The sequence below is a fragment of the Ascaphus truei genome, chromosome 1 (genome assembly GCF_040206685.1).
Source record: "Ascaphus truei isolate aAscTru1 chromosome 1, aAscTru1.hap1, whole genome shotgun sequence".
Taxonomy (NCBI): Eukaryota; Metazoa; Chordata; class Amphibia; order Anura; family Ascaphidae; genus Ascaphus; species Ascaphus truei.
The window spans coordinates 497757932-497770613 of NC_134483.1; the positions used below are offsets into that span (position 1 = coordinate 497757932).

At 41.9% G+C, this 12682-nt stretch overlaps 1 protein-coding gene across 5 annotated transcripts in view; it reads left to right on the plus strand.

The window, feature by feature from the left end:
- Positions 1–1703: 1703 nt before the first annotated feature.
- The window catches only part of BOD1L1 (biorientation of chromosomes in cell division 1 like 1), a 112249-nt gene continuing 101270 nt past the window's right edge, over positions 1704–12682 (plus strand). For all 5 annotated transcript variants that reach the window (XM_075569235.1, XM_075569210.1, XM_075569216.1 and 2 more), the window contains exons 1-5: positions 1704–1981; positions 3176–3300; positions 4305–4495; positions 5719–6342; positions 7950–8099. In XM_075569235.1, coding sequence (XP_075425350.1) covers positions 1865–1981; positions 3176–3300; positions 4305–4495; positions 5719–6342; positions 7950–8099 — 1207 coding nt within the window. In that variant the 5' untranslated portion in view covers positions 1704–1864. The remainder of the gene's footprint in view (positions 1982–3175; positions 3301–4304; positions 4496–5718; positions 6343–7949; positions 8100–12682) is intronic.

The following is a 12682-nucleotide window of genomic DNA, read 5'->3' on the forward strand; positions in this document are numbered from 1 at the left end:
GGCCTTCTTTGATATGAGACCACACAAGTCTCCCCAAAGAGCGTTTCCCACCATGCTTCCCCTTCACTGCTCCTGTCCACTAAGTCATTGTAGACAGGGTTAATTTCATCAAGAAAGGACAGGCACAGTTTGAAAAGCCCAGAGAACATCACCTTCTCCTCCCTCCCCCCTGAATTTTTGCTGGGAGGGTCTGTTTGCTTCCTGCTGCTATCACTTCACCTCAGGACTTATGTGATATGATAAAACAGGAGTCTCCCCAAAGGCGGCATCCTTTGGCAGCAGCCAAAGGGCAGCTAAAGGGTGGCAGCCATTTGCTGATGTTAGAGATGCTCTGTTATAATTCCGATAATCATTTATTATCTCTGTCAATGAAATGTCTTTAAACTGAATATATAACCTCTGTTCATTTAATACACATCCCTGTAACTTATGTTTCCACTTACCTTTCCTTATAGAATGTAAACTCCTTGGGGTAGGTCCCTCCTTAGTAGAGGTGGGTGAATTTGGATCTGTAGCGGATCGGACGGTTCTTTGGTCTGCAGATCAATCCCAAAAAAGCCGATTCGCGTTTTGTGGATTTTAAAATTATTTTTACCAATTCACTCTGCAGATTTCACAACCCGTGGACGGATTTGTAGAGTCTAATCCGCAGATTTAGCAATCCATTGGCGGATTCAGAAGAATCCGCCAACGGATTGCCGAATCCGCAGATTAGATTCTACAAATCCGTCAGGAATTGTATCCAATGGTAGTTTTTGATGAATCTGTGTGGATTGAAACCGCTCAAATCCATTTGAGGATTTGACACCGCGAAACGGATTTGGGGGTAAAATATGGGAAACGGATTTGGGGCGGATTCACCCATCTCTACTCCTTTCCTACTGTAACAACTGTGATGATGCCGATTGGAGCACTACCGCATGGGCCCCTATTTACATCAATGGGAGTTTTCTTGTGATAGTGTCGTGATCGGCACTATTGCAATTGAATAAATAACCCCCAAAGGCCTCAATAGAGCATCACTTTGTACATTAAAATGGGTTTTATTTTGGTCCATAACTCAGAAATATCAACGATTTTGGTCCATGGAATTTGACAACTCTGTATGTCTTCTATACTGAGGAATACTGCATGTCGGTTATACTGAGGAATACTGCATGTCTGCAATACTGAGGAATACTTAATGTCTGCCATACTGAGGAATACTTAATGTCTGCCATACCGAGGAATACTGCATGTCTGCCATACCGAGGAATACTGCATGTCTGCCATACCGAGGAATACTGCATGTCTGCCATACCGAGGAATACTGCATGTCTGCCATACTGAGGAATGAATACTGCATGTCTGCTATACTGAGGAATACTGCATGTCTGCTATATGCAATACTGAGGAATACTGCATGTCTGCCATACCGAGGAATACTGCATGCATGTCTGCTATACTGAGGAATACTGCATGTCTGCAATATGCAATACTGAGGAATACTGCATGTCTGCAATACTGAGGAATACTGCACCTCTGCTACATTGTGGTGGTGCTGCTACTGTATTCACCTGACAGCAGCACACTGCATGAACTATAACCCCGGCTTACAGTATGCGTCCCGTGTACTGTGTGTGCTGCTCTCTCAACGCCGCTCCGGCAGGTGGCGCTCTTCTCTCTCTCCTCTCTTTGTGCCGCTGTCTCGCAGCGCTCGTCTCTTCCCCCACAATCCCTCGGTGTTTCCGGGTCGCGGCTGCGTTTGTTTTGGGTTATGAGCTCTGTGCTGACACCCGGCCCCGCTCCAGATTTCTTGCCGAGCACCCTTCCCGGGTCACCGCGCTACAACACCTCCGGGATCTGACAGCCGGGAAAGAGCAAGATGGCGAATCTGCAGCCCGGGGACCCCAAACTGGTCTCCCAGATAGTGAGTCACCTGAAGAGTCAGGGGCTGTTTGACCAGTTCCGCAGAGACTGCCTGGCGGATGTGGACACCAAGGTGAGAGGGGGAGAGTAGCTGTAGTGGAGTAGGTAGGGGTGTGTGTGTTGGGGGGGAGGAAGAGAGCAGGTAGGGTGGAGGAGGGGGGGAGAGCAGGTAGGGTGGAGGAGGGGGGGAGAGCAGGTAGGGTGGAGGAGGGGGGGAGAGCAGGTAGGGTGGAGGAGTGGGGGAGAGCTGGTAGGGTGGAGGAGTGGGGGAGAGCTGGTAGGGTGGAGGGGGTGTGAGGGAGAGAGCAGGTAGGGTGGAGAGCAGATAGGGGGGAGGGGAGAGCAGGTAGGGTGGGGAGAGAGCTGGTAGGGTGGAGGGGGGGTGAGAGAGATAGCAGGTAGGGTGGAGGGGGGAGTAAGCAGGTAAGGGGAGGGAGGGAGAGAGCAGGGAGGGGGGAGAGAGAGCAGGTAGGGTGGAGGGGAGGGGGGACAGAGCAGGTAGGGTGGAGGGGAGGGGGGACAGAGCAGATAGGGTGGAGGGGAGGGGGGACAGAGCAGTAAGGGTGGAGGGGAGGGGGGAGAGAGAGCAGGTAGGGTGGAGGGGAGGGGGGACAGAGCAGGTAGGGTGGAGGGGAGGGGGGACAGAGCAGATAGGGTGGAGGGGAGGGGGGACAGAACAGTAAGGGTGGAGGGGAGGGGGGAGAGAGAGCAGATAGGGTGGAGGGGAGGGGGGAGAGAGAGCAGATAGGGTGGAGGGGAGAGAGAGCAGGGAGAGGGGAGAGAGCAGGTAGGGGAGAGGAGGAGAGAGAGCAGGAAGGAGGGAGGGGAGGGGGGAGAGAGAGCAGGGGGGGTCAGAACAGTGGGTGAGTGAGGGGGGTGGATCATATTTAGTGGCCTAATATCCCAGAAGGGGTGATGAAGGGAGAAGGTGTGGGATCTGAAACAGTCAGAATAATATGCAGCAAGTAGACCCGGGGATGGGGAGGGATTCACTAAGGCCCGCTTCAGGGTAACGGCCATTGACATGAGTGACAGAATCTCCACCAAAGGAGTTGAGTAAAAAAAAAAATCAGTGTTACTCTGTAAAGTTAACTGAGTTTTACATGGACATCTCTCAGCAAAAAATAGTTTTTCTGTGTATTTGCATTTTATGCCAAAATAGTTCTTTAATATATAATGCTTGGTTATCAAATTTACTTCTAACAGTTAAACATTTTGAAGTTTAATTTGTAATGCTAAATTTAAAATGTTAACTTATTCCTCTCAGCCTGCATATCAAAATCTGCGACAACGTGTTGACAACTTTGTATCCAACCACTTGGCAAATCACACATGGAGTCCTCATCTAAACAAGAACCAGCTGAGAAACAATATCAGGCAGCAGGTGCTCAAGTGAGTTAAATGATATCTGTAGACAAAAAAAATGAAGTGTCAACAGCTGTCTGCTTTGTATGTCTGTGTAGCCTGCAAAGCTGGTGGAAAAAAAGTTCATACAATAAAGCAATAGTACATTTTGTACAAAAGGGAAATGTTGCTATTTGGAGTACATCTAAGAAACTGCTTCTGCATCCCGGAATAATTCATGTATTTAATTCATATATGAGAGCTGCCTTGTCGAGACAGTCATTTATAACTTATCTTTTTGTTTTAAAACACATAATTAACTGTTTGCATTCCATGGTAATCTTGGCAAAGTTATGGATTTTCAGTAATGCTGACCCAGTTGTAATGCAATTGTCAGGTTCTCTTACTTAGGTGACTGATCAGATACTTGTAGAATTTTTGCTAAGTTTCTTGCTGTGTCATTTAGGATAAGTATACAACAATAGGATTACCTTAACTTAAAATATTTTATACTTGTTTTATACTTACTAATTGTATTCATTTATATACTTTTATCTCCATGTGAGTAATTGTACACGCTACGGATTTGCTGTATATGTAAAGGTGCAGTTACATTTCTTGCTATGAACAATTGCTTCATTGTAAAAAAAAATCTCTAATGGTTTTCTGTTTTGGAGAAAAATTAATGTCAAGACATTTGTATGGGGCCTTTAAAAATATACCTCCGATAATTTAGTTCTATCTGATGTGATTAAAATATTCTGTTATTCCTATTATGGGTGTTTTGAGTTAGGCCTTCAGGACTAAATGTATTCATATATTATCTATATCTAAAATTCAGGAAAAAATAGTAAAACATTACAGCGGTGTGTTTGCAATTACAATACGTTTTGGTTAGGAGTGTGCTTTTAGGTTAGGTTAGGAGTGTCCTGCCGAGGTAATGTCTGATTTCAATAAAGATAGTCGTATTGTGAGAGAGGGAACTTTTTTGTTCAGCCAACATAAGTCTTTTACCTCCTTACTAACCAATATGAATGTTGCTTTCATTTCAGGTCAGGAATGCTAGAGTCTGGTATTGACCGCATCATTTCTCAGGTTGTGGATCCAAAGATCAACCATACATTTAGACCTCAGGTGGAAAAAGTTGTTCAAGACTTTTTGGCGACATTAAATAACAAAGAAGATACCAATTCAACTTTTGCCCAAAATGAAGAGAAATCTGATTTATCCTTCTCTGTCCCTGGTACTTAGTCATTTTTTTGTCTACCTTACTACACTATATAGCATTATTTGAATACATTCATTGGTGTATTCTGAAAATTGTGATTAAGGATGCTTTTTCCTTTCCCCCTTGTTTTAGTCAGTTTCATTTAAGGCGGCTTGTAACTTGTCTCAACTAGTAACTTTTTCTTGCCTTCTAGTACAAGTAAACTATACAGAATATTCCCTCGCTTATTATATGAGTAGTGAGCATGATAGTTACTATTATAAATTTCAGTTAAGTCAGTTTCTTCACTGTGTATTAATATTGTAGAATATCTTCATCTGCATTTTAAGTGTTTCTTTCATTTTTCTGATGTATTAGTTTGTGATAAAGTTCTAGGACCTTCATTTTTCCAGCCTACGGTAAAACATGTGGTACGACTTACTAAAGCAGTGGTTTTCAAACTTTTTTAATCAGGGGCACATCTAGAGGGTTTTAAAATCTCGGGACAACCCATGCTTGCCAGGCCTCACTCGCCTCCTATTGTTGGCACCCTCCACACTCTCCCACCCATTACACTCGCTCCCTTCGTACCCACTCCACATTTACCCCCTTCATTCACACACTTCATACTTGCCCTTTTCCTCAACACAATGTACATTACTTTCTTACACATTACTCATTCACTCCACCTTCTCTTATCCACACTCACAGCCAGTGACCTTCCCCTCACCCGACAGACCACTCACCTCATCCCTCCAGCCACATACACACCAAATTTACCACCTTCTCACATTCAGGTCTCTTCTTACACATACCACACTCACCCCTCTCCTCATATACACACACCACTCAACCCCATATCATCCTCACACTCATCTGCCTCCTCCATAAACACAACCGGCAGAATGTTTCTTGTTGTACCACTGGTTGAGGCACAATACTAAAGCCTAGTCCATTTGTTTAATTAGGGTCATAGAAACACAATTTGTTCAGGAGTGTGAGTCCCAGATAGAGTTACAGAATGTGCCACTGGCCTCTCCGGGAGCATAGAAGATAACTTGTCTTTTTTTATTTCTTTCTTGCTCACTTAATCCTTCAGTCTTATTGTTCCACGTGCACCTGTCACGTAAAAATGATATGATTAGTCAATGGATGTATATTATTGGATGTGTTTAATTGCAGTTTGCATAACAATGACAGTTAACCTCTCCAGACAATTACCTGTTTTTTTTTTTTTTTCCTCCATCTTTGTTCTTAAGGTTTATTGCCTACAGTTGGTCCTAGCACCAGTGTAGCAAGCGATGCGATGTCCATTTTGGAAACCATAAGTTCTCTGAATCTAGAGGCAAGTGCTGCCCGCGCCTTGATGGAAACGGGGAACCACAAAAACAGTGACAAAGTGGGCAAAAAACTTCTTGCACAGCAAGGTTTTGATGCAGGCGCAGAGAAGGATCGCAATTCGGAAGACCTCCAGGACATTGAGAAGTCCGCCTCTGAGATCGCAATAGAAGTCACTGAGCCAGTTGTAAAGCAAGATGATTTCAGTGACATCTCACCAATGATTGACGATGTTAAAAATACTGTTGATGAAACAAACGACTCAATACCGAGCAAAGACACTCCAGATGAAAGCGAGGAACCAAAATTCACGCCCGCCGATAAGACTGACAAGAGAAATGAGATCACTGACAAGACAGACAGAAAAGAAGAAAAGAAAGAAACCAGGACGGAAAAAAAGAACGAACACTCCAAGAATGATGATGGCTTAAGAGTAAAGGTGGAAAAGGCTCTAAAAGAAAGAGAGGATGAAGCGGAATCCATGAAACAAATGGCTGTAGAGAAGAACAGCATTAAACACAAGACAGCTGACACTTTAAAAGAAGGTAGGATTTTCTAATGAGACCTTTGAACACTTTGTACTGTACCATTTTGAGAACTAAAAATCAGAATGTAATTATAAATTAAACACAGCTGTGTGAAAAGGGAACCATTAGTTTGTGCCCTCTTGTGCATGATCATAAAATCACAAAATAGGTGACAAAAAAAAAACATGACATTCTGCAGTCGTCAATGTGGAATTCACTGCCTGAGTGTTCGTTTATCAGAGCTACAGTATGGTTGGTAAATGGTATGACAGCAGATTGAGACATGCATCTTGAAAATATATATATTCATATGTAGCATGTCTGATGGGAACATCACTTGGTGCGTTTTTAATAAATGATCTGACATTCTGTTTTTCAGTGCTGATTCTTTGAAGCAACTTTGTACTGTACTTCTTACCAGCCAAAATACCTTCAACGCCGCAAAAAAAAGGGCCCATATATCCTCCTTTCTTTGCGCCTTTTAACTTCCACTCTTACTCTCGTTTTATCATCACACCTTTCTCCCAATCTATGAAGAATTTCTATCTTACCTTACCACGCATCCCATGCCAACCTTAATAACATTAAACAAAGTTCGTGAGGGCACTAGTCCCAGTGTTCAGGGCTCAGAACAAGCAGAACTGGATGTATCAATAGGCTTGATTGAAGTTAGGGTAGTCAAAGTTATGAAGGCTGTGTGAGACTCAATGTATGGTGCCTATATGTAACATGGTATCATGTATGGAATCATTTATAAGTCTCCGTGAGCAGCTGATTGTCCATACATATATACCATGCCTGGACTGTCAGCTAAACTCACAGGACAAATATCAACCTAAGCAATAAAGCAATAACAGCAACCAACAGAGTACTCACAAATGCAGCAGCTTAGTCCCCATGTAGAGCGTGCATCACGCTGGGAATAGCAAGATGAAGGTAGTCCGTGGAATCCGGAAGCGGAGCACAGCAACGGTGAAACAAAAAGGAGCTGCAATCTACTATGAAGATTAAAAACCTTTTATTGTGAGGAGGTGGGGGGGTCAGAACCAACTCTGACGCGTTTCGGGACGAATCCCTTTGTCAAAGAGTTGGTTCATGTTCGTTCACAGTGCCCGTTATGTATCCATAGCTCCGCCCCCAACCGTGACGTCATTCAGTGTATTTTTATTACACTGAATGACGTCACGGTTGGGGGCGGAGCTATGGATACATAACGGGCACTGTGAACGAACATGAACCAACTCTTTGACAAAGGGATTCGTCCCGAAACGCGTCAGAGTTGGTTCTGACCCCCCCACCTCCTCACAATAAAAGGTTTTTAATCTTCATAGTAGATTGCAGCTCCTTTTTGTTTCACCGTTGCTGTGCTCCGCTTCCGGATTCCACGGACTACCTTCATCTTAATAACATTAACTCTGTTTAACTTCCTAACACATCAAGCGCCCATTCTATTCATATTCTTGCAGGGGAGCGGAGCTGCATCTCTCTCAGGCTGATGGCAGCTGAGACTCTGGCTTCCTTTTTCTCCTTGTGCATGTAGCCGTGCAGGCAATTAAAAGTACCACATTGAGATTGTCTACTTCCCACACTAATCTATTATTTTTTTCCCCCCCCATTCATTCTAGAGTGTACTTTGGATGATTCTGATATTGATGCTTATACAGATGTCACGGTCAGTTCTGTTCATACTAGTGATTTATCTTCGTTTGAAGAAGAAAGTGAAGAAGAAGCTGCAATTTCAGACAGCACGGAGGAAGGAGAAATTACTTCTGATGGTAAAACCATAATCAAAATGCTAAATAATTCCCAAATTGTATGTATATGGTTTGTTAGCTTGCTGTGTCCTTCCCCTGACCCTCCAATTACCACAGTGTGCCTCTAAATATCCCTTCTCTTTGCCTATAGATTCTGTATGCTACATTGTGTGTAACTCTATAACAGTTATAACTGGACAAAAATTGGTAAATGTTATCCAGATATAGAAGGTTGTAGGCAAAGTTTGTATTTAGAGCGCAGGATATTCTTCTTTTGAATACATTTGGTATTCTGCGTAGTTGTTGTAGAGCTCATTAACATTGTATAGACCTGTCGATCACCGTTGCAACAGATCTTCCCAGCCACATCAAAGCTGGACCTGACGCTCTGGGACAGGCAGCAGGAGTGATTGACAGGTCAAGTCAAAGCCGCTCTGTGAGGAGAGGAAGGGAATGCATCAGAGAGCAGGTGGCAGAGGCTATGTCACGTCTCGGGGGCAGAGATAGTCGGACCCCACTTGTACTTTGCCTGTCCCTGCTCAATTTATACTTCGCTAGGAGAGCTGGAAGCAGTATGTGTCAGTGTAACACCGTGACACACAGCAAACGACAGGAGGGGGGTAGAGGAAATATCCCCACTCCTAACAATTTTGGTTCAGAAAAGTTTTGTCTGGCTCCTAAGTATTTTTGTCCACCCGTGTGAGCAACAGTTATGAGAGACAAAAAGTGAAACTTTGGATTTTGTAATAGATAGCATTTGAGCTCCTACAAACCCTATGTCCCTTCATGTTCATACACATATATGGAGGTAGCCATGCTGGGGAAAAAATTGTGGATATAGTCCTCAAGATCAATGTCACAATAAAGGCAAATTAATCCCTGGAGTTATAGGTTGAAAATAGATTCATTCTCCTTTCCTTAGGGGTTCCAAATGTAGTGAAGGTACTCACTGTTGATCCCCTGCAGGTCCTCAAGCGTGCAACCACGTCCGGAATCCAAGCATGTACAAAAGTGTTGTGTGTGGTGCATAGCTACAAGAACAGGTTGTGTGGCAATAAAAAATGATGTTTATTCAAGCTGCATTAAAAAACGGAGAAGAGTGCAACCCTCCTACGCGTTTCGTGCGGGACGCACTTTATTTTTTATTGCCACACGACCTGTTCTTGTAGCTGTGCACCACACACAACACTTTTGTACAGATTTTGTAATAGATTTAGGGGCCTATGCAGAGAGCAGCGAATTTTAAAATTGGCGAATTTATTAAAAAGTAGCTTTTTTGGAGAGTTTTAATCTCCATATGCAGAAAAGTGCGAATTCTGCTATGTTTAACATGGATGCGTGTGGCGAGTTTAAATTGGCGAGATGCGCGCTTCAGAAATGTGTTAAAACAAATTCGCGCCTTTTTTTTTCCCTTTGCAATGGCCGCGAGCGGCAGTTTTTTCTGGCGAGTCAAAACGGAGACAATCGCGCCATTTTATTGGCGCGAACAGCCGCTAGATGCCGTTCGCGCCTCTCTGCATACGGATATTTTTTAAACTGGCGAGATTGAGGTTCTCGCCAGCCGCGAGGCGAGTTTTACAAATAGAAAAGAAAAATTGGCGCGTTTTTCGGAACTCGCCATTTTCTGCTGCTTTCTGCGCGATTTTCTCAAAAAAATGGCGAATTTCGAAATAGCGCTGCTCTCTGCATAGGCCCCTTAGTACGCACATACATTTCAACATTTCACAAACTACTGGAGGAAAAGATTTTCAGATTTATCATGCCAAGGTTGTGGGTGATTTTAGTTATAAAATGTTTACCAGGATGTAATACTTGAAAACGAGATGTAACTCTCAATGTCCTGGGCATTGAGTTATGATGACAGACACATGTTTACATAATAAATATATATATATATATATATATATATATATATATATATATATATATATATATATATATATATATATATATATATATATATACACATACACACTAATACACACACACTAATACACACACACTAATACACACACACTAATACACACACAATAATACACACACACACACACATAATACACACACACACATAATACACACACACACATAATACACACACACACACACACACACACACACACACACACACACACACACACACACACACACACACACACACACACACACACACACACACACATATACACATATACATATACACACACACACACACACATATACATATACACACACACATACATATACACACACACACACACACACACATATACATATACACACACACACACACACACACACACATATACATATACACACACACACACACACACATATATACACACACACACACACACACACACACACACACACACACACACACACACACACACATATACATACACACACCCACACACACATATATACATACACACACATATATACATACACACATATATACATACATACACACACACACACATATATACACACACACACATATATACATACACACACACACACATATATACATACACACACACATATACACATATATAAACACACACACACATACACACCATGAACAGTTAAAGATAAAAATGTGCTATAGGTGTATAAAACAGTTACTGACTAGATTACAATGTGAGACAGTCTTAGTTTTGAAAGACCTTAGACTTGTGGCGGCTGTGAGAGTCTCCGGTAGATTGTTCCAGTTTTGGGGTGCACGGTAAGTGGAGGAGTGGCCGGTACTTCGTTGAACCGTCGGACCATGAATAGTCTTTTGGAGTCAGATCTCAGATAAGTGCTGCGTGTGGTAGGGGTGAGGAGCTTGTTCAGATACGGGGTTAGCTTGCCCATGAAATATTTGTAGGCAAGACAGGAAAGATGAACTTTGCACCTAGAATCATGTGATGGCCAATCTAGTTCTTTGAGCATTTCGCAGTGATGTGTGTTGTAGTTTCATTGGTGGACAAAGCAGCATATTGAGTTGTAGAGGGTGTCTAGGGTTGAAAGGTGTCATATGGTCGAGCATTTCTTAGTAAATATGGGACAATATGTTTATTTCATTTATTACCTTATATATGTTTATTTAATGACATATTAAAACCCAAATCAATAGTACTGTATAATAAAAAGCGGTTTGTGATGGATTAGGTTAAAATGTAATTTTTTTTAAAATTCTTTTTGTCAACATTTTTATAACAGTGAACATACAACACAATATAATACACTACAAAACCAAACATCACAATACAACATACAAATTATAATAATCATAGATATAGTTTGTTAAACAATAAATACAATCACAATACAAGAACAAAACAAAATTCACTTAAAATAAAATCTGATAAGTCAACTCCATATTTAGTAAACCCGTTTATCCCTATTATTCTCATTTTGGCAGATGATTCCTCTCATCTTACAGTATTCTATTACCAGTGAACTCAGACCACGGCTGCCAGAGAAACTCATATTTTAACCTTGTGTCAGTTGTTATATATGAGAGTTGTTCCATCCTCATAACCTCCCATACTCTCGATTCCCATTGTCTCATAGTGGGCGCCTCCATTTTTTTCCAGTTGGCAGCTATAGTACATCTTGCTGCATTCAGCATATGTATTAATAGAGATTTCCTAATTCTATGCCCTTTGATCCCCTCTCTGTTTAGCAATAAAATACTCTGGTCTTTTGGGATTCTAATCTTGGTTTTATTAAAAATCTGCTCCACTATTCCATCCCAGAAACACTTTATTTTCTTACACTTCCACCAGATATGAAGCATTGTACCCACCTCCCCACACTCTCTCCAGCACTTGTCAGACGTTCCTGGGTAGCATTCGTTCAATTTTTGTGGCGTATAGTACCACCTGTACATTATCGTATATATATTTTCCAGTATATTCGTCGATATCGAGGAGAAGCTGGCATTACTCTACATTTGTGTCCATTCTAGTGCGGAGTATTCTTTACCCAGTTCCTTTTTCCAAGCTAATACAAATCCGGGCTTAGGTTCAGCTTTGATTTCCAATATTGTTTTATAGATATACGATATATTATGTCCCCTAGTACCCAGCAATACCAACGTTGCTTCAAAAGGATTCAATCTCCTCCAACATATTTTTTTTATTTCTTTTAGTGTTCATATAGTGGACATTTTGCGTATATTGCCATCTTTCTCCTTCTTTAAAATCAAACTGGTCCTGAAAATATTTAAAACTTCTGATTTCTCCCATATCCATCAAATCTCCTAGTCTAATTAGCCCCACTCGGCTCCACTTTTTAAATATTCTAGAGTTCAACCATGGGGGAAAATCGGAGTTCCCACATACTGTATTGGAGTGAGAGGGGATGGGAACGTACAAACCCTCTCATCTTTGGATATTTCATCCCATGCACATAAAGCTGCACCGATCGTTGGTTGTTCATAAAGATCTTTAGGTCGATCTACCTTCCTGAGCTAAGGGACCTTATTTGTGTCTATATTTTTACAGTAGTTATTTTCAATTTCCACCCACAGTTTTGTGGTGTTTGGGTTCGTGGTTGATGGATATTAACCGACCTTAATGTATCTCTTACTGCAATCTCGGTCTTCCTTATTGTCA